At 40.7% G+C, this 26287-nt stretch overlaps 1 protein-coding gene across 1 annotated transcript in view; it reads left to right on the forward strand.

Annotated features, from left to right (window-relative positions):
• VWA8 (von Willebrand factor A domain containing 8) overlaps positions 1–26231 on the forward strand; it is a 358377-nt gene extending 332146 nt beyond the window's left edge. Inside the window, exons 41-44 of the mRNA XM_049647001.1 lie at positions 8441–8566; positions 10263–10421; positions 24218–24316; positions 25523–26231. Coding sequence (XP_049502958.1) covers positions 8441–8566; positions 10263–10421; positions 24218–24316; positions 25523–25765 — 627 coding nt within the window. The 3' untranslated portion in view covers positions 25766–26231. The remainder of the gene's footprint in view (positions 1–8440; positions 8567–10262; positions 10422–24217; positions 24317–25522) is intronic.
• The last annotated feature ends 56 nt before the right edge of the window (positions 26232–26287 follow it).

A 26287-nucleotide genomic window follows, 5' to 3' on the forward strand; every position in this document is an offset into this window, starting at 1 on the left:
TCACTGAGTACCAGGCAAAAATAATGAAAAGAGGTAAGTGCCTTTTTACAGCTTCATGGAACGTTAACATCTCAGAAACAAAGAAAATATCCTAAAAGAATGCCAGCAGACAAAAACCAAGCTATTATTAGAGACAAATTAATCTTACATTAGTTGTCAGAATGTTTGCAAGATCTGGGGGACAAGGGAAAGTTGTGACCTGAGAATGCTATACTCAGCCAAAGTACAAAGAGATAAAAAGACATTTTCAAATATCGAGAGACTTAAGTACTTAAGTACTCTTTTTGAAAATGATTTTGAGGTAAATATATATACACACATGTGCACACACATACGTATGTAAGCACATATGTATAAATATTCCAGCCAATTAAGAAGAGAATCTGAATTCTTTAAGAATGGGAAATTCATGGTGTAGAAGAACTAGCAATGAACCTCAGAAGTCAGTTAAACACAGAATCAGTTCTAAATAATTGTGGAAAATGCGTTTCAAAGAAAACTCAAATATCAAGAATAGTGCTTTGAAAAAGATGCACAATATTAAAAAGTGAATTTAATGATAATAGTAATAAGTGGGGCCTAAATTCTCATGGTACCTCAAAAATGAAACAACAATCAAGAAGTTGTTACAGATGAGGGACAGAAGTAAGTGAAAAGTGTGATCATTTGTACTACGTGCAACAGAGACAAATACTACTTCGTTCCTGAAAATAACTAGAGAAAGAGAAGTTCAGTTGGGCTTTTAAAAAATTTAATCATGCCGGAATTTTTTTTTTTATGTGTTGCCTGCAAATTACAATGTGTTATTCTAAAGATTCTTCTGATTCCTGTGTTGAGAGAGGACCATGGAGGCCAGGAGAGAGGCAAGGAGGCAGGGAGGCCAGGGAAGAGGCTACGGCAGCAGTCCAGGGAAGAGAGAAAGATGTTTGCACTGGAAATAGGCCCGGCCACGGGAAGAGACGGTGGGTACACGGGAAGCCACGGGGGTTGGCCGGCCCACTAGGCATGAGCTATGAAAGAAAGAGGAAGCAAAGATGCCTCTGTACATGCACACTGACGTGTGTAGGTCCCAGTTTCTTTACTCATAAAAACAAATTATAAAATGACGGTAAGTGATGACTCAAAGTCATAGTTTAGTTCCACATCGGCATCCAAGAGAACAGACTCTTCTAACGAAGGTCGTCTTTGTTAAGTACATGAATCACTAGTTAACCTTGCCATGAGATGTCCCTTCAAGAACCGGGGGACTCCTTAAAAAAGAAGGTCTGCATCTTCTCTTGTCTGGGCAACACTGTTTCCACCATTTAGAGCAGCCAGCAACCTAACGGGTATTTAGGAAAATATTTTTTTCTATGTCAAAATACTAAGAACCACAGAGAAAATTTTTTATTGTTTTTATTTTTTATTGTTTCCATTGATTTATAATTTGTCATTTTATAAATACTATATAAAAGTTTACCTCAATCCAGCATGTTATTTTTTTTAATTGTGCAGATTAATAACATAAAAAGTATATCTTGGTGGAACATGACTAAATGTTAAAAATAATGGGAGCTAATAATGTTTAATAAAAGAATCATTGTTCCCAGGCATGTATCCTCAAACACCCATTACATTTATTCATTGACACAATGTTTATTGGTGAATATCTCTATGCTTTATTCTATAGAATGTATGTGCTTTCTACAAAAACTGCTACTTAAATCTTTCTAATCTCTTCATTAAATTTTGAAGGAATAAGAGAAAACTGACTTACCTGTAGAGTTTATAGGTAAAGGAAGCCTTGAGTAACCGTAACCCAGATAAGTGAAGACTTAAGATTAATCAGAATACTTTCAGTGCCAAAATCACAAGATCGAGTGTCACAAACCACAAGATAACTGGTTTTTGTCAAGTGTATTCCTCCTAATGTCCTCACTGCTACAGATGAGTGTGTGTGTGCTTTCTGGTTAACCAGTTTTTTTCCCAGAAAATGAATTAACCAGAATACGTCATCCTCTGAGCATTTCAATTAGTCTTAAACGTCCCTTACATGAACATAATAAAACTATGTTTTTTTTTTTCTAGAAAGCCTGTAACGTATATTTTTACTAGGGAAACATAGCTTTATGTATAATAAGTTCTCATTAGTTTGGATGTATTGCATAATACAAAACAGATGGACATATTTATAAGAATATTTGCAATAGGAATATACAATAAAGATCATGTTTGGCCCTTTGTTATAAATGAAAGCATATATTTAAATACAATAGGAACTTACTTGTTAAGTTGTATCTCACTGAGATACAATACACAGTCTATAATAATAAATATTTCTGTTCCATCCCACAGTAAGTTTTTCAAGTGCTCCCCCACTTGCCCCTTGCTTCCAAGAGTATCCATTCTGACAGGCCTCTTCCTGTTTTGAATTTCCAAATATTGGTGGGCTGGCTAGATGACAGATAATAAATTATCTGCCCGTATTTATCTGCAAGTTCTAAGCTTGAAAACTAATGAATAGTGCTACTATTATAAAAATGTCTTTGTGCCCAGTGGTTCTGGATCAAAAGGCTAGCACATATTTTCACTTCTCAAAATCAGAAACTACTGGTTCATGTTCCTTAAAAATACCAATGACACGCAGAACCAACATTCATTTTTCCACAGATAAAAATAAAAAGGAAGGGAATATGCTATATACCCACCAGAATGGCTAAAAATCTTTTTTAAAAAGCCACCAGTGTCAAGTGTTAGTGAGGGTATAAGCAAATGAGACTTGCTTATACACTGCTCATGGGGATGTAAATTGGAAAAAACACCTTAGAAAACTGTTTAGCAGTATCTACGACAGCTGAATGTATCCAGGATTCCTACCCAACAGAAATACACACACATCTGCTCCAAAGACATGTTCAGGAACACTCCTGGCGCCATGATTCGTAATAGCCCCAAACTGGAAACAGTGCCATTGTAGAATGGATAAATTACGACTAAATCACAGGATTGAATATCATTAGAGCAGTGAGAGAGAATAAAGGGCTGCTCCACAGCTACATAGGGAATCTCACAGGAGTTATGTTGAGCCAGAGAAGCCAGACAGAAAAGAACACCTACTGTGTGATTCCATTTTTATGAAGTCCAAAGCCAGACAAACCCAATCCATGCTGACAGAAGTCAGAATAGGAGGTCACCTTTGGCAGGAGGAAAATAAATTCCAGAAGGAGCCCTGGGGGGCTGTGGACATACAGGTGGTTACATGGGGTGTTCGCTTTTATTTTTTAATGTATATTTTATGTATTCTGAGAGTGAGAGAGAAAAAGAATGAGAAGGCGTGTACAAGCAGGGTGGGGGCAGAGAGAGAGAGAGGGAGAGACAGAATCCCAAGCAGGCTCTGTGCCATCAGCACAGAGCCCGACGCGGGGCTCGAACTCACAAACCATGAGATCATGGCCTGAACCAAAATCAAGAGTCAGACACTTAACCAACTGAGCCACCCAGGTTCCCATGTTCACTTTTAAAGTTCATTGAGCTCTACATTTAAGAATCATATACTTTACTAAAAGTGTGTTATAATTAAATTTTAAAAGCTGACCCCAGGGCACCTGGGTAGCTCAGTTGGTTAAGCGACTGACTCTTGATTTCAGCTCAGGTCATGATCTCATGATTTGTGAGTCCGAACCCTTCGTTGGGCTCCCTGCTGACAGTGCAGAGCCTGCTTGGGATTCTCTTTCTGTCTCCCTCTCTCTGGCCCTTCTCTCTCTCTCTCTTTCTCTCTCTCTCTCAAAATAAACTTAAAAAAAATAAAAGCTGACCCCAAAAAAGAAGAAAGAGATAGCATATTAATTGGAAAAAGCATATTCCTTCCCTCACTCTCACCCCAAATTTTACTAAGTTTTTTTTTTCCTTCCATTGGCACACATAATGGAAATAGCCTTCAAGCTAGAGAGCACATTACAGGATGATAATCATATATAGGAAAAGAAGCAACATCGGCATAAGAAAATTAAGACCTAAAATCCCTAGGTTCTTACATGATGCTGAATCCAGACACAGCAGACAAACATAATATTCTAAGAGAAAAGTAAGCATTTTACAATTCTGTAGCCTCCCTACCAAGGGCATTAATAGGTCTCCTAAAAAGGACCCCTTTTTATCATTTTTACTAATTATTAGCAAAAAAATTCTGCAGTGATGTTGGACCAGTTATTTAACAAAACCTACTGAATCAAAAATTGCATTTTGTGGGGCTCCTGGGTGGCTCAGTCGGTTAAGCATCCGACTTCAGCTCAGGTCATGATCCCACAGTCCATGAGTTCAAGCCCCATGTCAGGCTCTGCGTGGACAGCTCAGAGCCTGGAGCCTGCTTCAAATTCTGTGTCTCCCCCTCTCTCTGCCCCGCTCCTGCTCACACTCTGTCTCTCTCTCTAAAATTAAATAAAACATTTTTTAAAAATTTGTAATTGCATTTGGTCAAGATCTGTAAGTTATTTGTATGCACATTGAAGTTTGAGAAGCCTTGCTTTCCATAACTTGCAAACTGGTCTCAAAGATAATATTTCATTAAAATATAAAGGAATTGTTTTAAAACTTTTGACAAAAAAAGAACTCATTTTTGCTTATTTCAGATTATAAAACTCATGAGTTCATTATATGAAAATTAGAAAATACAGAAATTAAAAGGGGCACCTGGGTGGCTCAGTAGGTTAAAGCGTCCGACTTCAGCTCAGGTCATGATCTCACAGTCCGTGAGTTCCAGCCCCACATCACACTCTGTGCTGACAGCTCGGAGCCTGGAGCCTGCTTCAGATTCTGTGTCTCCCTCTCTCTCTGCCCCTCCCTGCTCCTCTCTCTCTCTCTCTCTCTTTCTCTCTCTCAAAAATAAACATTAAAAAAAATAAAAGAAATTAAAGAAAACAGTTATCATCCATAACCTCACAACCCCAAAATAACCATGGCTGTTAATGTTTTGTTTTCTCCTGCATATTTTTCTTTGCATGTATATAATGTACATGCATACACAATTAAGATAATACTGTATAGACATGCTTTTCTATCATATGCTTATCACTTAACATTTCTTAGTGGTAACTTTCTGTCAGTAAATTTTTATTGAACACCAACTATGTATCAAGCAAGCACTGCTCTAGATGCTGCAGTTACATAAGGGCTCTTATCCCATACACCTTACTTTCTAATGGAGCAGAGAGCTAATAGAGATAAAGAGATAATAATACATTTGTAAACAGTGATAAGAATGAAGAAAGTAAAACAACGATGAGCTAAGAAGTGACACAATGGTTTTTTTTTTTTTTTTTTACTTTTTTAATAACCTATGCTCATTATCTGAACCTCTTTGATTCCTTTAGGTTTGACATGTAACTTTTAGCCTTATCAAAAACTGTGATATTTGGTATATTTGATATGCTATTTGGTTAAGTTGAGAGTTCTATATTGTACTTAATTGAGTTACATATCACTGGAAATGTAACAGGTTCCCTTGAACTTCTTCAATGTCATTGCCTTGTCAATGTATTGATGAAAGTTTGAAAATCAAGACTAATGATAACAGTGGCACAGCTGTTACATTACATGCCACATAATCTTGTTTCTGTTGTAATCCCATATTCCTCTTAACCCAGCTCTAGAATACAACCTCCATGTCACTTTGATGACAGCTAAGTATTGCTCCCACATTCTCTAGTATTTTTTGCAGTGCTTATTTTCCCAGTCTAGACTGGTCTGTGAAAGTCTGTCCTCAATTATGAAAGGCATTAGAAGCCAGTGCTCTGCAGTTTCGTATCTCCAAGAATCATAGAATCTCAGAATTGAAAGGTAGCTCAGTGCTCACCCCCAAACGCATTTCCCAGCATGAAGTATCCTGGAAGCCTGAGGAATGATCCTACTCCAGACATCAGGAATGATGGGGAAGGGAAAATAGAAGCTGAGAAGAATAATATCCTGAGAAGGAAAATATCCTGAGAAGGATAGCACTGTGTGGTCAAACTTGTCTGTCTGATTCATAGCCCAGTGGGAAAGGATTCTAGAAGACTCCGTTCACCCCTTCCTCCTACCACCTATAGCTGTGTATCTCACAGAGTTGCATGAGCACGTTGAACTATACTCCAAGGAATCCCATTTTCCTATAAGATCATGGGGTTCTTACCAAGAACACACATTAGAAAAAAAACATAGTCCCGAGGGGCACACGTAAGATAATTCCTGGAATTAACTGCCCACCAAATGGTGGTGACTTTATGCTGCTTAGGACTTTCTCTCTCTTTGTTTCACATTCCCATTAATATATTTGTATTCAAATGAGGGAATTTTGCCCTTGTTTGCAGCAAGGCTATCAGGAACAAGAAATTAATATTATATAGCCCTGCCTAGAGTAAAACTGTGTGGAGCTTCTTTGTGTAGTGGTTGGTCTATGCCTAAAGAAGCCTGCCTAAAGCTTGGCTTTGTATTTTCTTTCTTTTTTTTTTTTTTAACGTTTATTTATTTTTGAGACAGAGAGAGACAGAGCATAAACGGGGGAGGGTCAGAGAGAGAGGGAGACACAGAATCTGAAACAGGCTCCAGGCTCTGAGCTGTCAGCACAGAGCCCGACGCGGGGCTCGAACTCACGGACCGCGAGATCATGACCTGAGCCGAAATTGGACGCCCAACCGACTGAGCCACCCAGGCGCCCCGTGGCTTTGTATTTTCAATGACAGTACTGTCATACAGGCACTCCCAATGAAACCGTGATGGAAGTATGCTTAAGTTAACGTGCACTTAGTTGTCCCTAACGTGTCTCACTTGATGATAATGGCGATGATGATGATGATACCAGCTGACATAGATTGCCAGGCTCTTTCTCAACCAGTTCCATGTAGTATCTCATTTACTCTTCACAATCACTCAAAGTAGGAACTAGTGTTATCTTTATTTTAGAGCTGAGGACACTGACATGCAGACAGGCTAAGTAACTTGCTTGAGGTCAGATATCTGAGCATGGGGAAGGGAGGATCGGAACCAGGCTATCTGACTCCAGAGCACATGATCTTAACTACTACTCGCATTTGCACACATAAAAATATTTCAGATATTCTTCCCACTTCTTTTTTTTTTCATTTACTTATTTTTTTTAATTTACACCCAAGTTAGTTAGCATATAGTGCAAAAAGGATTTTAGGAGTAGATTCCTTAATGCCCCTTACCCATTTAGCCCATTCCGCCTCCCACAGCCCCTCCAGTAACCCTCAGTTTGTTCTCCATATTTATGAGTCTCTTCTGTTTTGTCCCCCTCCCTGCTTTTGTATTATTTTTTTCTTCCCTTCCCTTATGTTCATCTATTTTGTATCTTAAAGTCCTCATGAGTGAAGTCATATGATATTTGTCTTTCTCTCACTAATTTCACTTAGCATATTACCCTCTAGTTCCATCCACATAGTTGCAAATGACAAGATTTCATTCTTTTTGATTGCTGAGTAATACTCCATTGTGTATATGTGTGTATACACACACACACACACACACACACACACCACATCTTCTTTATCCATTCATCTGTCGATGGACATTTGGGCTCCTTCCATACTTTGACTATTGTCGATAGCATTGCTATAAACATTGGGGTGCATGTGCCCCTTCTAAACAGCACACCTATATCCCTTAGATAAATACCTAGTAGTGCAATTGCTGGGTCATAGGGTAGTTCGATTTTTTTTTTTTTTTTTTTTTTTTTTGGTATTCTTCCCACTTCTTAATGTAAATAAAGTCCTTGGCTGTAATAAACCTATCTATGTCTTGATTGGGATATTGTCATTCTTTATTGTTTAACTACCTTCTCGGTCCCCCTGGCATAGTTATAAGTTATTGTGGGAAAGTATTACGTGGAAATACCTTTGGGAAAGTAATTCAGAAGATTTCTGATCAGGGAGACATGGGGGACACAACATGTTCATGAACTATTGTTTTCCGCTGTTTCCACTTGCACGCTAAGTCACAGAGAGCTCAAGTATCAACTTCTCTTCTAAAAGGAAGAGTTCTGAAGATCACATTTTCTCTGCGCTTGCAGTCATTGTTAACAAGTTCAAGCTGATTATTTTGTTACCTAAGAAATCTGCTAGGTGTACCGTGACAGAAAATGCTTAAGAAATGCATCGCCACTACTACATTTCTGGATTTTGCACAGCTCTCCAGGGGCCCATTTGCATACTGTTTTCCCATTCGTATGTGCATTGAGTTCATTTTATCATTCCATGTGTTAAAACAATTAAAATTGACAAAATCTACACAGAGGGCATTCTTTGTCAGCAGAGCGGAGACCAGTCCATTTGTGAAACTGTGTTCATGCAGAACCATCACTTATTTAAAAAGATCCTGTGTGTGTTTCCTGTTTATCATGCAGAAAATGTGTCACGTACCCTGCAGAAGTAATTAAAATAAGGAGTTGTGTGTGTGCATGTCGTTGTAGGCTAAAGGTAAAGAAAGACAGTGGCTAAGACACCAAGCTATGGGGGAACTAGATGATGCCAAGATCATCGATGGGCTCACTGGAGAAAAAGCCATCTACAAACGCCGGGGTGAGCTGGAACCACAAGTAAGTAATGGTGAACTAGTAGCCTCAGGTAAAGTTCAGTCTTCTTTACAGACAAATGCTTTCCAGAGTTGCCATCTTTATCAAAACACCATAAACCCTGAATATGGCAATCTGGTCTCCTGCCAGGGCCTCCCACCAGCAGAATCCACCAGAAGCTTGCAGCTGAGCAAGAGGCTGATGCTTGTCCCTGCAGATCAGCTCCCAGGACACAGAGCAGGGTGCCTCTGGGGGGAGGGGAAACTGAAGACACTCAGTGTCCATGAATCCTGGAGGACTGTGCGAGTAAAAGCCCTGGAACACTCTTGGTGGTTTTCTGCTATCCTGTTACTTCAAAGATCTGTGCCCATCCCAAAACTGAAGAAAATTTTAGAAAATAAGAAATTCTCTCTTAAATAATTCCAATTGTAGCATGTAAAGCTTTAGACAGCCATAATATTAAAGCGTTTGCAGTCCCATGGCAAAAAAAAAAAAAAAATGGCAGCAGTTGAAATACTGAGTCTCTTGGAGGGCCCCGTGGCTTCCTGTATTCCTGAATAACCAAAATTGCTGAGTAGCCACTGAGAGCTGGGGGTGCAGTGACTGGTGGGGAAAAGCAGTCACTTACTCCATTTAAATGTTTATTCAGAGAGGATCTTTTGGTAATTTGGGCAGTACTCACTTCTGTGTCATTGGCATGAGTCAACAACTACTTTCTATACTGACTCATTGCGGTCAACAAATGTGTTTAGATATATCTGAATTGTGAGTGGTCATGGAATCATATGTGGCTCTGTTCTTAATTTAGGCAGACACAAGTTTTTAAGAAATATACTGAATTCTGTCTGAAATCACTGCACTCCAATACCCACACAATCTTTTTGAAATTACTGATTCTGCTCATTAGCCTTCATACCTGACAGCAAGCATATAATAACAGAATAATCTGGAACTTTTCTTCTTCCTTTTTTCCTATAAGTAAAGCTGACAAACGTACTTTTGTGTTTAATTCTGCAAATTGGCAGGCATGAGTCCACAATCAAACTGAAACTTAAAGGAGTTTTATGTTTTAATTGACAGTTGTTGCTAAATAGCAGTTAGATGCCACTTGCATGCTTTAACTGCCAAGAAAAGGAAAGAGAAGTAGAAATGCAGCGACTGGAAGGAAGCAGAAACCGAAAGCTTGTAATGACAAAAGACACTGATGAAATCTATTCCCTCTGTTCTTTGCCAGACGCCCTCTCACAGAACCTTGTTTTAGGAATCTAACATTTCTCACAGGCTATGTGGAAAATGATTTGCAGGACACTACATAAAAGGCACTAGCAGAATCAACGTGGCCTTCCCAAACAACTCAATCTTGCTAGTGTAACTGACTCCGAGGCATGACATGAAAATTACATGTTGGGGTTTGTATCTTTCCAGATTATTATTTTTAAGAATAACAGCCTCAGCAAGGCAGTTTTACTAGACTAGGTTAGGCCTTGGAAGGCCCATATTCTAAAGGAAAATCTCTCCCATATGGCCCCAGCACAAATGTGAAATTCCATCTACTGAAATACAGTCCTTTCCACCTGCCAGGACAGCCTCGAGCCACACCCAGCCTCCAGCTGATCTGCCTGCCTCATGGCCGGCACGCCGGGGCCGGTGTGGGACCCTCAGAACTCCAACCAGGGGTGGTTTCCTGGCTCACGAGGCTTTTCTGTTGTTCCTCCCTCAGCTGGGCAGCCCCCAACAGAAACCCAAGCGCCTGCGCCTGGTGGTGGATGTGTCTGGCAGCATGTACCGCTTTAACGGGGTGGATGGCCGGCTGGAGCGTTCAATGGAGGCCGTGTGTATGGTCATGGAAGCCTTCGAGAACTACGAAGAGAAGTTCAAGGTATGGCATGAACTGAGGATGATGAGGGGCGCCACTGACCACTTATGCCCACGGGTCACTCCGGGTTAGGGCACGGTGGTGGTAAGGGGGATGCAGGCTCCACCGGAGTGAACAAAAATCTTCATCTCCTCATCAGCTCACTTATCAGCACGGAGGAAGAGAGCCTTTTGTTTCCTCTGCCCTAACCATCAGAAAACGATAATACCAGAATTCAAAGAACCCATTATCAGAAGAAAGCACTGCACTTTGCCAGTGTGTGATGTTAGCCATAATGTTAGGGGCAATAAGCAGGCATTTAGAAATACCACAGATCGGGGCGCCTGGGTGGCTCGGTCAGTTAAGCATCTGACTTCGGCTCAGGTCATGATCTCGCGGTCTATGAGTTCGAGCCCCACATCAGGCTCTGTGCTGACAGCTCAGAGCCTGGAGCCTGTTTCAGATTCTGTGTCTCCCTGTCTCTCTGCCCCTCCCCTGTTCATGCTCTCTCTGTCTTAAAAATAAATAAGCGTTAAAAAAATTTTTTTTAGAAATACCACAGATCTCTTCCACAAATTTCTAGAACCGCCATCCTCATCCCAGCTTCCTCCACAGCCCATTCGTCCCCATCACCGAGCAGACAGCCTTCCCAAGGGTTGAGGACACCCTCAAAGAGTACTATTCTCAGCCTTGCTTTCCCTTTCCATGTGGGCGAAGATTAAACAGTAATAGATGACCCTCCACTGGGAATGAAGACAGCAACCCTGGGAGAAATGCAGTTGCCCGTTCCAACTGTGTCCATTTTGCTGCACCCTCCTTCAGAGGCCTGAGTGTGGAAAGGGGATCCCCTAGAGCCATGTGACTGCCCAAGTTGCCCATCGGTCCACTCTTAATCGGCCACAGGAGCACCTGCACTTCTGGCCCTTTACTAGAGCAAATAACACAGTCACATGCTGGGTAATTATTATCAAAACTGCAGGGGGCAGAAATGGTATATGTGCAGACATGTATAGAGGGTGCTCAGTCTATCCATAGGTATTCTAGATCATATGCAGGATCCAACATGTCCTTCAGAAATAGGCAATCGTAGATCATTATTTAGCTTGACATCCCACGTAGAGGATTACTATCTGTGTATTACGGTCTCTATTATCTTTTTACTTTAAAGATCTGTGCCGGAATGCACAGCAAGCAATAGATCAATGTAACCCATCATTGCATTTACTTCAAGCCCGTTTTTGAGCTCCAACTCTCCCAGGGTCCCTTGCATGAAGCTCTGTGTGAGAGATTCCTTTTAGAATTAAGTGGTAGGAAAAGGCAGCTTTGGTCAGGGAGTGCTGTGGGTTGCCAGGCTCTGTACAAGTTCAGGATACAAATACAAATAGGATGTAGACTTTCACGGTAGGGAGCAGCTTTGTTTCCCTCCCAGAATGAAGAACAGGGTTGTGATTAGTGAAAACCATGGAACTGTTCAAGATTCCCTCTTGGTTTCCATTGCCAGAAAGGTCAAAGCCAAAAATCAAAGACCACTCTGGCAGCTTTATGTCCTGTGGCTTGTGCACTAGTATTCAGCCTTTTCCTTCCCCTGACCCTGCCTCCCTTCAGATGTAAGTGTGTCTTCATTTTAATTTTTTGTTTTTTTATGTTTTATGGGTCTCTGGGAAATATTTATTTTAAAATATTTTAGATCTTGTCTAGTAGGAGTTTGAGTATAATTCCTAAATCACTTGGACCATGGATGACCAGTGGATGGTTAAACATCTATCCATCACATCAGCATAAGTCTCATTGAATGTTTTGAAACCCTTGGGTTCTACTAATATTTGGATCAGCCCATCTGCCTCTTTTGTGAGTTTTGAAGGTCAGCGTTCCTTAGCTTCTTTTGAGTTATATGGAAATTGTGATCCATTATAGATGGTAACCAACATATCACTATTAAAATTGGTATACATACTCATATTATCTAGAATAAAATTTCCAGTTAGAGGATTTTTATGCCTTTGAGAACAGAACCGCTCCGATAGGTAAGACTACTTCTTCTAAGTTTTTAGGAACATTTTTAGGAGCTAACCAAGAAATTGGTTGACTCAGCTCCCCAGGACTGTGTAAAGAATTAGACAGAAGGTAGAAGGTGGCAAAGCTAATACGGAAATCTGAGAACCATTCCAACAGCCTGCAGGTGGATGATGTGACTATCAGGAAGCGTGTTGACTATTTCATTTCATCTCACACAGCGGAGTGCACAGAGAGATTGGTATTTCTCCAGTTCTCACTGTTAAAAGGCTGGCATTTGGGACAACATTAATGAGACTGGACATGTCACACCAAAAAGAAACAATATCAAGGAAAATCAGCCTTTCACAAGCTGTTGTTTTGTTTTGTTTCTAATTGGCAGTTACAACCCAATTGTGGCCATATAAGTGGATTTTAATAAAATTACAAACATAAATTGAGCACTTGCTAAGAGGATAGTACTCTGCTAGGTACAGAGTTCCCTGCCATCCTTGAGCTTATAGCCTAGTGAGGGAGACACATAAAAAGTACCAATTCGGATAGAACATTCAATGAGAGATGTGCAGTAACAGAGGCACATAGAAAGCATGCTCATCTCCAGACACCCCACTTCAGCACATATTTTGCTTATAGTCTCGAATTCCCACAATAGTGTAAATAATTTCCCCAGTCTTTATTAGTAAAACCACAGATATATTGAGAAGATAACCATGGTAATATATGACTAACAAATCCAGTCAATATTTAGAGCAAGAAATTATAGCAAGACACCAAGATAAGATAAGCTTTATTCAAGGTTTGAAGTATCTTTATTGTTTTTTTTATGCTATTAGATTCTTAATTTTTTTTAATATTTTATTTTATTTTTTAAGAGACAGAGCACAAGCAGGGGAGGGGCAGAGAGAGAAGGAGACACAGAATCTGAAGCAGGCTCCAGGCTCTGAGCTGTCAGCACAGAGCCCGATGCAGGGCTTGAACCCATGAATATAAGATCATGACCTGAGCCTAAGTCGGACACTCTACCAACTGAGCCACCCAGGCGCCCCTATGCTATTAGATTCTTAATAGCACTTTTATGAAATGGATTTTGTGCATTTTCTTGTACTTCTAAACATACTTCCTACCTTCACTATAGTTCCTTTAGAACTTTTTTAAGAGCATAGAAAGTCTCCACTCCATTAAAATCTTTCCAAGAAAAGACATCAAGATTTCACAAAACAAGCTCTGTGAGGAAAAATGGCATTTGGGCGAGTATCTCAAGGGCTGGGGAGGGACAGGAGACAGGGAGAGCATAGGAGTCCTGCTCCTGCAAATTCATTACCATGTCCATAGACTTCAGAATTCACAAGTCAATACTCAGTCTCCCCAGTCCTCAGACAGGAAACTGAGACCCAAGAACATTAAGGACTTTTTCCCAAAGTCAGAAGGCTGTTGGAGACAGGACTCCTCTCCTGTTTGTTATTCCCTTTTGGTATTTTGATTTGTTTTTAAAATTTCCCCTTTTTATCCCAACTTTTTTATTCTGAAAAAATTGAAACCTACAGAAAAGTTGAAAGAGAAGTAAAATGAACACCCATATGCCTTTACTTAGATTCGCCAAATGTTAATATTTTCCCTTGTTTGCTTTATGTTTCTCTCTAAATATATACTGTCTTCCTTCTTCTAAATCATTTAAAAATAAATCATAATGCTTTACTACTAAATATTTTATTATGCTTCTCCTAACAGGACATTCTCTAGTACAACCTCAATACCATCATCACATCTAAAAATATTGTCAGTAATTTCATAATATCTTCTAGTGTCCAGTCCAAATTCACCTTTCCCAACTATCTCAAAGGTGTCTTTTTTTAAATGAAGTAATTAACATACAGGGTTATATTGGTTCCAGGTGTACAATATAATGATTCAACAGCTCCACGTATTACTCAGTGCTTACCACAGGAAGTGTCTTTTCTAATTGGTCCTCCCCCCCCCCCCCACAATCCAGGATCCAAAATCCACACTTCATTTTTGGTTGTAATGTCTCGTTAGCCTCTTTTCACCCAGAGCGGCCACGTCACATCCACTGCCACTACCATCTTTGCTTGTCCTGATGCTTGCTCTTGAGAGCTCAGAACAGTTGTTCTGCAGAACGTCCTTTATTCTGGATTCATCTGGCTATTTCCTCATGGTGCCACTTACCTTATCCCAATATTCCCCATGTTTCCAGAACTCCCGACAGCTTCTCCCCTGCACTGGGTGCACTGGAAACTTTGTATAATGTTCTCACCACCCCTGCCAACATGTCTGAGTTTAGAGTGGCCACTGGCCACCCAGTCTCTGCTGGGGTCTCTCCAGCCTCCTTTGTAGAGTGTATGAAAAAAGTGGGGTGGAGCCACCTGACATTCTGTGAGAGCGCTTAATTAAATACGTTGGGGTAAATGTGTAGAAGGTTCAAAAAGGAGCGAAAGTGAAGCCCTCTGTGTAAGCCTCTGACCCCTCTCAGCTCCCACTTACCCCTCCGGTGTGGATTTTTTTGTGGTGTCTTCTCAGAGATATTTGACGCGTGTACATCAAATGGCAGCGTTCCATTCACTGTGTTCTGTATCTGTACACCATCTGGTCACGTCCAACTCACTCTATCTGTGCTTTCATTTTCCCATTTGTGAGAGACGCATAAGGACTAGGAATAACTAATGAAAGTATGTAATTTTCTCAGCAAACATAAAATGATGCATGAACAAATGACAGTTTTAGGAGTTCCTAGTGAAAAATTTATATTCCGTAGCCCAGGATGGCATCGCGTGTGGTATCTTTAGGAATTCGGCAATGTGCTCTGAGACTTCCTGCTCCGCAGTTCCAGATGGCTTCTAGCATGGTCTTCTTGCAGTTGGATCCCTCCTTCGTAAAGGTGTCTAGTCTATATTTGCTTTGAAACCTTCAGAAGCCACCGACCTGGCCCAGTGATCTGGACTCTTCCCCGAAACCTCTCTTTTGGCATCTGTGTTGTATCTTGTTTGGCTTGGGCTCAGCTCCCAGGCTCTGGGTCATTACAGTCCGGGTCCAGGAGGCTCATTTGGAGTCAGCCTCCACTTTCTGTTCCATCCTAGCATGAGCCATGCCAAACCACAGGGACCCTTGAGTAAGAATTACTGAGAAGAAAAGGTAGTTCAGTGGCAGGACACATTTCAAAGCCATCTGGAGTTTTTAAAGTTTCTCATAATTGGTCTACCAATAGAATTCAGTTATTCTCAGAAGCAGCATATATAGTCTGGTCTCTTAAGATGAAAGTGACATTATTTGCTAATAATCATCATAAACTCCTCTAGTCTTAAGCAGCAAAATTTTTAATGTTCACAGAGCACTGAAACACGGGAGTGAAAAGTGGAATGGTAACTGTTGTGCGAACCATTTTATTTCAGTCAAGAAACATTTTTTCCTTCATCTCATGATTTCTTGTTTGTTCCTTGTGATTTCTGCAAGCCCATGGGAATGTTTTACTAAAACCCTAAAGTAGACCTCCTTTTCAAAAGCTCTTCATGCCTTTATTTTTTTTCTTCATAGCACTCCATAACATCAAGAGTTAGGTGACTGTCTCTCCACTGAGCACTCAAGTGGCGAGTCCAGAAAAGAGACAGATTTATTTAGTTTTTGAGAAATGGGACTTTGAAAAGTAGTGTTCAAATTTTTTTTTTTTTTTTTTTTTGGTGGAGAATAACTCCTATTTTAAGGCCATGGTTTCCTAACAGTGTAACAAGGAATGCTTGAAGGGTGTTGGGGGTTTGATGACGAGCAGACAGGACTTTTTACCCTTTCCCCTTCCATCTCCAATTAAACCAAAACAATTCCATTTATATTAATTTTGTGTGATGTTTCATAATCTGGGCTTTTGTGCAGTGTTTCCATTGGAGAAAGACTTCCACTAGAGCCAGTACTGGATTGTTATTTCTTGTAGACTCTGAGAGCTTTCATTTTAGAAAAGACTTCATCAATCCTCAGGTAGATTTAGGTGACTCATTCCTTTGACAAGAGAAAGCAAGGCACAGATTTTCCTATGAGAAGGGAAGCAGACTTTTCCAGTCTGTTTCTAGAGTGAACCATTGACTTTTCATAGAACCTTAGGAGCAGGAATGGTCTTGGCAATTATTTTCACCAACTTCTTTGTTTTACAGATGAGAAAAATCAGGATCCAGAGAGGTAACATGCTTTGCTCAAGGGCACACAGCTACACGGTAGAAAAAAACAAAACAAAACAGGACTTCTGACTCCTACTTCCGGGCCCTTTCTTAAGAAGTTGATGTTTTATCCCCGTTTTTTTGCAACCATTTTACTTCTGCCCAGTCAGTATTTTTACAATGCTGTAATTCAGGAGCAAATGTACCATTTACATAAAAGACTCTATATTTTCCTTCCCTTAGCACTTCTTCGTCCAAGTGAGGTATAGTAGGCATAACTTTTCTCAAAGATGTCTTGGTCAGAAAGGCTGGGTTAATTCTCAGAAGGATGTGAAAAGATATGATTCACAAAACTAGCACCTGCTGGGAAGATTCCTTCTATCAAAAATTTAGCTCTGTGTCTGTAATTAACCTTTTCCCCATGCCTCAGGAATGTTTCACACATTTAGAAATGGAAACCATTTATCTTATCAGGCTTAGGCTTTGAATAAACTCTTCTTGGTACATGGAGATAAGACCCAAGAAAGGGGTACAGAGTTCTCTGAATCCATTCACAGTGAAACAAGAATTCAGAATTGACCCAGTTGTTGCTATGGAAGTACTGGCCAAAGAGACTGGGGAGGGGGATAGGGAATGATTATTTCTCTACAGAATCAGGGCACCTGGGTCTGGCTTCCACCTCTGCCAACACTACATCTCTGAGCTTAGGAAAGGCTGTTGACCTCTCCAAGCATTAATTTCTTCATTTGTAAAAAGAGGTAAATAATTCCCACCACAAATCCTGTGAAGAGAATCAAGATGAGTTGAGACATGAAGAACTGTACAAACATTGACATTATACTCATTAAATGTATTGTCCTATACTTTCAGTGACCCTGTGAGGTTAGATAAAACAGAGATTATTCCTATTTGCCAGAGAGGTTAAGTGACTTCTAAGCATATAATGTTAGAGGTCATTTAAACCAGCATTATTTACAAGATAGAAACAAGATTTACAAAAGTTAAGAGACTCGTGCTAGGTCAAAGAGGTTGTTAATATCAGAGCTAAGCCTAGAATCCTTGACCTTCAGAACATTATTTTTTTGTTAAGTTTATGTATTTTGAGAGAGAGCAAGAGAGAGGGGGAGAGAAAGAATCCTAAGCAGGCTCCATGTGGTCATCACAGAGCACAGCTCAGGGCTCGAACTCTTGAACCAAGCCACGGGATCATGACCTGAGCCGAGATCAAGAGTTGGCTACTTCACCAACTGAGCCACCTAGGTGCCCCAGAACAGTATTCTTTTTACATTGACTTCTAAGATACAAAGAAAGGTTAGCTAGCTACTACTATAGCTTATCGGCTCACTAACACCTTGGGGGTTCTGTTGGCACTTCCCTTGACCCTTTTGATCACATATTCATCTTCTAATCCTTTGCTGCCCACTGCCAGTGGTGCCACCTTAGAATGGTGTACTTGGATTTGTAGAAGGAGATTAAAATTTCACACATCATCAGTCTTCAGAAATAGCCTCAGACGATTGTCTCATACCTAGTTATAATGTGGATGCACAATAAAGCATAGCCTTTCCTAACTAGCAGATGATTATCCTTCCCCACAGAAATCTAAACATAAATCTCACTTGTTAAAAAAAAAACAAAACACCAATAGCTCTTTGTTCTAAGCAGACATTTCTTTGCAACCTATCACAAATCAGCCTTCTTATTTCCTAATACATCTTTGTGTTTTAGACTGAAACTCAGCATTCGTTTTCATTTGTAAGACCTTTCTCTAAGTGAATGCGATTTTCAAAAGAAAATACAGCAAGGGGGCATTTAAACAAGTTTCCAAAGCAAAGAAGTATTAAAATTGATCTTCTATAGTCAAAGTTTTTCTTACTACTGTGGTTTATTATTTATGTTTATGCTGCAGTGCAAGACCCCACAAGGACTTATGGGAGGCCGTGAGAAGCGGTCATTTTTGTGACCATAAAATTTTGAGCTGCTCAAAAAAGTTATGATCTGAATGTTAGGTGGTTTGGTAATGACAGTGAGGCTCTTGTTTAGTGACTTTGTGATTCCTCCACAGATGCATGCTTGAGACCCTGTCAAGTCTGATTTGACGGTGGTCACAGCAGAAACGAACCAGACTGGGTGAACAGTAGGATTAAGTATCAGAGAATGGAAAAGAAGGAGTTTATGTACCTTTTTTCCTTTAGCCCAGCCCGTTTTGAGGATTAGCAAATCTCTGCCTGTAAAACGTGTTGGGATCCTTGGATAGCAGATACTAGATAATTATGACATAGAAATATTGTTTTTAATGGAAGCTTACACTGATCTACAGTAACACCAGGGAATGTTCCACACTTGGATGTGCTTTGGATTCCTCTCAAGCATTTTATTTACTTTGGGCACAGAATAATCCCCAAGCCTGTCTGGAAAATGAAAACCAGAGCCTGCAAACCATTTTATAAGCCTCATCCTGTCCCTTAGGTGTGTCTTCTCAGCCTTTGCAATGCTAACCAGGCACAGACAAAGGCAGATCGTTCTGCAAATAGAAATTTCCTTACTACAAATAAAGAAAGGAAGGAGGAAAAGGAGAAAACAGAAGAAGGAAGAAAGGGAAGAAGGGAGGGAGAAGAAAGGCAGATTGGCAACTTACCTTTCTCTCACTTGTATGAAAAAGTATAGTATGCTTTGTTCTCCTGGACAAATAAAGTGGTTGGTAGGTAGGTAGGTAAATCAGTCCAGGGAATGATAGATGGATAGTAACTAAAATGTTCCCGAAGCCTTTAATCAGCCAGTATCTGTTTTTGAGAAAGAGCTCATTTGACTGCTATTTGTGTAATAATCAACTTTTTTCCTCACAGTAACCAGTTACGTCAACCCTGTGAGCAGACCATATGGTCAAAGATGTATTCATATAGTCTCATCCATGGTCATCTGATTAGTAAGAATTTGCATCTCCAGTTAAAGGGAAGGAAAAAGCTTAATACATTTATAGCCCTCTTGCCTCAGCCAAAAAGGAGAAACCTACTTCTGTTTCAAGGAACTGATCTTATCCCCTCCTGTGTAAGATCCTGTTTAACAGATTACTTCACCAGCCCCGTAACGAAAGCAGTCTGCCTGGCACCTTCTCAGGAGAACTTTATTCTTGGCTTAAAATAGTTCCGGCCGTGACCATTGTCAACTGAGACATGATAGGGCCTCGAGCATGCTTCATGGAGGAATCCGACAGGCTTTCTCCATACCCGCCCCAGCACTGAACACGTGGGTGACCTTAGACATCTACTGAAGCCAATACTTTACTAGTTGCCATTGGCAAGAGCTGTACAGCTTTTAGGGTTCAAATTCTGTTACCTTTTCATAAGATGGATAACAAACTATCCAAGGAGATTTTTTTTTCACATATGGAATTTATTACATCCTCTTAAAAAGCATTTATTATCAAGCCTTTTTATTGTATTGGTAAATTTCCCTTACAATTCTTTTGTATCATCCTTTGCATAAATTAAAAAATCTGAAAACCACACCCAAGATCTCACTCTGGTCCTCCCCTAACCATGTCCCTCCCATGAGGTAAAGAGCCTATGGGGCCAAGGGGGTATACTCGGTTAAAGCCAGTTTCTGGATCATGTTCCCAGTTTCTGGGCTCCCCAAGAAACCTCTGATGACCCCCCAAGCCTGCTTCCTATGTGGTCCCCTTTCTTATGCCCATCTTCATAGGGCAGACTGGCCAATGGTGTAAACACCCAGGTCTGAGGTATGGCCAAGGGGCAACTGTAGGAAGGAATATGATGGCTGGGTGTCCATACATATGTGAAGCGCCTCATGGAAATGGGACAGAGCCGACTATAGCAAGCCAGGGGCCGGTGCTGCCCACACCATTCTGTTCTTGCACAGAACTTCAAGGACTCCTGGCTCTCCAGGTCATTATAATCTGTATTTACTTATCAAAGGAGGACAGAATATATTTTATTTAACAATTTATATCCTGATTTACAGGTTTTAAATATTTAGGCATCTTACATCGGCCTTCATTTGTACACTTGTCCCTTCCAATTACACACTTATCTCTGTCCATTCCCATTCTTTCTGCTCGTTTTCAGTCTCAGAAAAAAGAGTGTCCTCCTTCCTTCTCCAGACTAGACACTCTGACTCAGACCATGATCTCCTTCCTGACTGCCTCCTCTCTGCCACCTGTAACATGCCCAGACACCTCCCCGCCAACACCCCTCTAGATGCTGTTCCATTTTACTTTTTATCCCACAGACTTTTCACTAACCTTGTCCCCACAAAGGTGTCTGTTGATTCTGAGGCCCAGAGGTCACTAGTCCCCATTCTCTGGGATGGCTGACGTTAGTGTGATTCAGCACACTTGCACAACCACTTCCGGAGACCCTCCACACAGATTCCCCAGGGCCATCCGCTTATCCTACTTTGGCAAGTGCTGTCTCCCCTGTCTTCCCCACTCAGCTCTGTGTCCTTCTTCCACCCACCAAAGAGGATACTCCTCAAAGTTCAGGTGAAGGGTTCCTCTGCTCTTCTCTGTCTCTGCATTTGCCCTTGGCAGTCATGTGTCCCTCCTGGGCAGGGACAGCCACATCTCTGACTCCATGAAATACATTTCTACTCTGATACCTCCCTGGATGCATAATTTCAGCACATCCAAAATGGAACTGATCTTCTGCAAATAACCCAGCTTCTCTCCTGGCTCCCTATCATCGCATAAAAATTATTTCAACAGAAATTCTTCCACTTCTTTTCATTTTTAAATACAATGGTTTTGGTTACTGTATGGGCTTTTTGGTCAGCCAGCTTGGGCTAACCACCATTTATCACATGGTGGCTATGGGGGGTGGGGGGTGGGAAAATGCCTTCCAGCTTCCAAGCAGCTTATTTGCAAAAGAATGTAGCCCACATGGGAAAGGAAACCTTCTTATTGCCCCAACATGATTGCATTTTTGCCATAAACACACCAGGCACACTCACAGATACTAAAATTTGAAGATGAATAAGATATGGCCTCAAAGAGCTCAACAGTTAAAAAGAAATAGACATGAAAAGAAATAAGTGCATTCCCCTACAATACCTAGAGTCATGTTTTGCACATGGTTGGTGCTCAAAAGATAGCTGTTGATTGATGGGCAGTTGGTGAATAGAAAGCAGTGATTCTAAAGCATTTTGTCCCTCAGTAGTATTCCAGATATTCCTGAAAATCTTTTGCCCCAGGCCCACACTCAGAATTTTCTTTCCAGATGCCCCAATTGCCCAGATACCCTAACATCTATTCTAACTTTCACATCAGAATCACAAAAATTCTTAGAGGGACGTGGAAGGGGAGAAGGGAATTGGGGAGCAAACCCCAATAGTTAGAACCACCTTGCTCCAGTTATGGGGTTGCTTCAGGTCCCAAACTTCTTTCCAGATTCCATTCAAATGCTGCACCCCACACTCAGCTCTAGTTTTCTCATGTGCATTGTGAGATAGAGAAATAGAAAGGTAGTTCCTAAATTTTAAAAATACATGTCATACACTAAAGTAGAAAAGCAGAGGGGCACCTGGGTGGCTCAGTTGGTTAAGCATCTAACTTCAGCTCAGGTCATGATCTCATGGTCCATGAGTTCGAGCCCCATGTAGGGCTCTGTGCTGATTGCTCCAAGCCTGGAGCCTGCTTTGGATTCTGTGTTTCCTTCTCTCTCTCTGCCCCTTCCCCTCTCGTTCAATCTCTCTCTCTCTCTCTCTCTCTCTCTCTCTCTCAAAATAAATAAACATTAAAAAATGTTTTTTAATTAAAAAAATAAAGTATGGGAATGCACACTGGTGCAGCCACTCTGGAAAAAAGTATGGAGGTTCCTCAAAAAACTAAAAATAGAACTACCCTACGACCCAGCAATTGCACTACTAGGCATTTATCCAAGGGATACAGGTGTGCTGTTTCAAAGGGACACATGCACCCCCATGTTTATAGCAGCACTATCAACAATAGCCAAAGTATGGAAAGAGCCCAAATGTCCATCGATAGATGAATGGATAAAGAAGATGTGGTATATATATACAATGGAGTATTACTCGGCAATCAAAAAGAATGAAATCTTGCCATTTGCAACTAGGTGGATGGAACTGGAGGGTATTATGCTAAGTGAAATTAGTCAGAGAAAGACAAAAATCATATGACTTCACCCATATGAGGACTTTAAGAGACAAAACAGAGGAACATAAGGGAAGGGAAACAAAACTAATGTGAAAACAAGGAGGGGGACAAAACAGAAGAGACTCATAAATATGGAGAACAAACTGAGAGTTACTAGAAAGGTTGTGGGAGAGGGGATAGGCTAAATGGGTAAGGGGCACTAAGGAATCTACTCCTGAAATCATTGTTGCACTATATGCTAACTAATTTGGATGTAAATTTTAAAAAATTAAAAATAAAATTAAAAAAATAAATAAAGTAGAAAAGCAGATTATAAAACAATGTTATCCATTGCAGTTAGAAGTTATGTTGATGTAGATGTGTGTGTGTGTGAATGTGCAACCTTTTTCACATGTAGTGAGAGGAAATAAAAGCCTCAGAACTTCTACAAAACTTTGAGAGATGTTAGCTTTGAATATGGGATTATGACTAATTTTTACTTTCTTTTTTGTGCTTTACTGTAATTTCAATGGTGAATACATTTCACTTTGTGTGTTCAAAAAAAAAAAGTTTATGTATTAGTTTTCTACTGCTGTGTAACCAATTACTGCATACATAGCCTTTCAAAGCAATACCCATTTACTAGGTCTTAGTTCTATAGTTTAGGGGTCTAGGAAGGCTCAGCTGGGTTCTCTGGTTAGGGTCTCATAAGGCTGAAATTGCGATCTGAGCCAGACTGGACTCTTACCTAGAGGCTCTGCTTCCAAGCCCATTTGGATTTGGGCAGAATTCAGTCCCTTGTGGTCATAGGACTGAGGTGCCTGTTTTGATGTTGGCTGTCAGCCAGGGTCCCTCCTAGATGCCACTCTCAAGGCCTCACCCCATAGTCACCTCCATCTCAGCCACAGATAATTCCCACATGTCACATCCCCCCAGACTTCAAGTCTCTCTGTCTTCCCCTTCTACTACCATCCAGAAAAACTCTGCTTTTTAGGGCTCATGTGATTAAATTGGGCCCACCCAGGTAATCTCCCTTTTGATTAACTCAGAGTCACCTGATTAGCGGCCTTACATCTGCAACATCCCCTTTGCCACATAACATAATCACAAGTAAACATCCTACCCTATTCACAGGTCCTGCTCACACTTAAGGGGAGAGGATTATGCAGGCCATGTATGCCAACGGGCAGGAATCTTGGGGGCCACCTTGGTACTCTGCATACCACAGTGCGTGTGTATGTGTGTGATTTTTTTTGAACTCTCCCCTGATGGTTAAGAATGGAAGTCTTGGTAGCCCATGAAGCCCCATCATACTTTCTCCCACCTGCTAGGGCAGAAATCACATGAGGATGAGCCAGAAATGAAGGAGCCTGGAATTTGTCTGCCTTTGTTGATAAGCACACATCCATCTCTCTGGACTTCTCCATGGCCATCTGTTGAGCAATTGTGTATGGTGGCAGACCAAAGATTTGGAGGCCAAAAGGTCTGATGACAATTCTCTAGTGGGCAGAGGCTTCTAACTCTGATTCTCTTATCTATAGTATGACATCGCTGGACACTCTGGAGATGGCTACAACATTGGTCTGGTTCCAATTAACAAAATCCCCAAGGACAATAAGCAAAGACTAGAAATTCTGAAGGTAAATACATTAAATCACCTCTATATTGTGAAAACTTCCACCAGATTAGGTAAAGTATCTTCTGATGACTGGAAAGATTCACTGAAGCAGCAACAGATACAGGAAAGAAAAAGACTTTCTGTTTTACAAGCATTCAAGCCTTAAACTGAGAAAACGCTCCTGGTGCCTAAAATCCTCTTCTCCACACTACAAATTTTAAACTCTGTTCCCTACATATTTTTAGTGTACTCAAGATTATGTCAGGATTCCACAGCCTGAGTCCCCCTCCTAAATCCTATACAGTTCTTCTCAGTCCCTAAGTATTTCAGTAAAAGGAAAAGAATGACCCCTTTCAGCGTACTCTCCCAGTTTTATGTACTTCGTAGTATTTTCTAATGATAACTTCAGTTTCACATACTCGGATCTACAATAGAAACACACACACCTTATGAGGTTAAAGTAAATGTCCTCCATTGCTCTTGTTGTAAGTACAGTGTTTAGTGTTACAACTTTGTTTATTAGAAATTCAACCCATTTCTCATTTTTCTCTTGTGTCACATCCATTCACAGGTCTTGCCCACATTTAAGGGGAAAGGACTATGCAGGCTGTGTTTACCAGGGGCAGGAATCTTGGGGGCCACCTTGGAATTCTGCCTACCACAGCGTGTGTGTGTGATACCAAGTTTTATGTTTTCTTACATTTTCTCACTTTAAATGGCAGCTTGAGTTTGAGGAGTAAGTGCCAACTGGGAGAGTTTGGGAACATTTCATGTTTCTAACAAAAGTCTTAACCGCATACAAATATCACATGTACTGTTGTCACTCTGAGGTGCAAATGAAATAGAACTTGCTCAGAGATTTCTTATTCACATGGAATAATTGGTATTTGTGCATTCTCATGGTCAATAGAAAAACCATTATGAGGGGCGCCTGGGTGGCGCAGTCGGTTAAGCGTCCGACTTCAGCCAGGTCACGATCTCGCGGTCCGTGAGTTCGAGCCCCGCGTCAGGCTCTGGGCTGACGGCTCGGAGCCTGGAGCCTGTTTCCGATTCTGTGTCTCCCTCTCTCTCTGCCCCTCCCCCGTTCATGCTCTGTCTCTCTCTGTCCCAAAAATAAATAAAAAACGTTGAGAAAAAAAAAAATTTTAAAAAAAGAAAAAGAAAAACCATTATGTTGGCTTAAAAAGTTTCTCACCTGTGGCTTTTGTGCGACATCTCTTACCTCCAGACAATGCATGCCCATGCTCAATTCTGCATGAGTGGGGACCACACGTTAGAGGGGACAGAACATGCCATCAAGGAAATTGTCAAAGAAGAAGCTGACGAGTACTTTGTCATCGTCTTAAGTGATGCAAACCTGTCACGATATGGAATACATCCTGCCAAGTTTGCCCAAATCCTGACAAGCAACCCTCAAGTAAATGCTTTTGCCATTTTCATTGGATCTTTAGGTGATCAAGCAACCAGGTAAGGGTCTCCTCGGGATACAGCAAAGGACAGGTATAGGGACCTACCTGGTGCATGTCATTTCACGGGATTGGCATCAGGCGGGGCAGTGGAAGAGAAAAAGGAGGAATGGCCCGTAGGGTTGCTGCTGTCATGGAGCTGATAGTCCAGTTGGAAGGATATAATGCTCCGGCTTATGTTTGGATGAGCAGTAATCGTTTGAAATTAACGATTTTCCATTGTGTGTTTAGACCAACAATAGGATAATTAACAAATTGATTTGTCCACAAATAAATTAGACAGTATTTTATATATTTTCACTTAACATCAAGGTCTCAAGCTCAGTTCTAATCAGTTCATGTTCAAATCATATTCAAAGTTAGCAAACATCTATTTTCCCAGCATAAGAGATTGCATATATATATGTTTGTGTCTGTAAAACCTGTATATAAATAATATATAAAATACACACACATACACATACACATACACATACACATACACATACACATACATATAGCGAGACATACATAAATATACATGGACA

This window comes from Panthera uncia, assembly GCF_023721935.1.
Source record: "Panthera uncia isolate 11264 chromosome A1 unlocalized genomic scaffold, Puncia_PCG_1.0 HiC_scaffold_16, whole genome shotgun sequence".
NCBI lineage: Eukaryota > Metazoa > Chordata > Mammalia > Carnivora > Felidae > Panthera > Panthera uncia.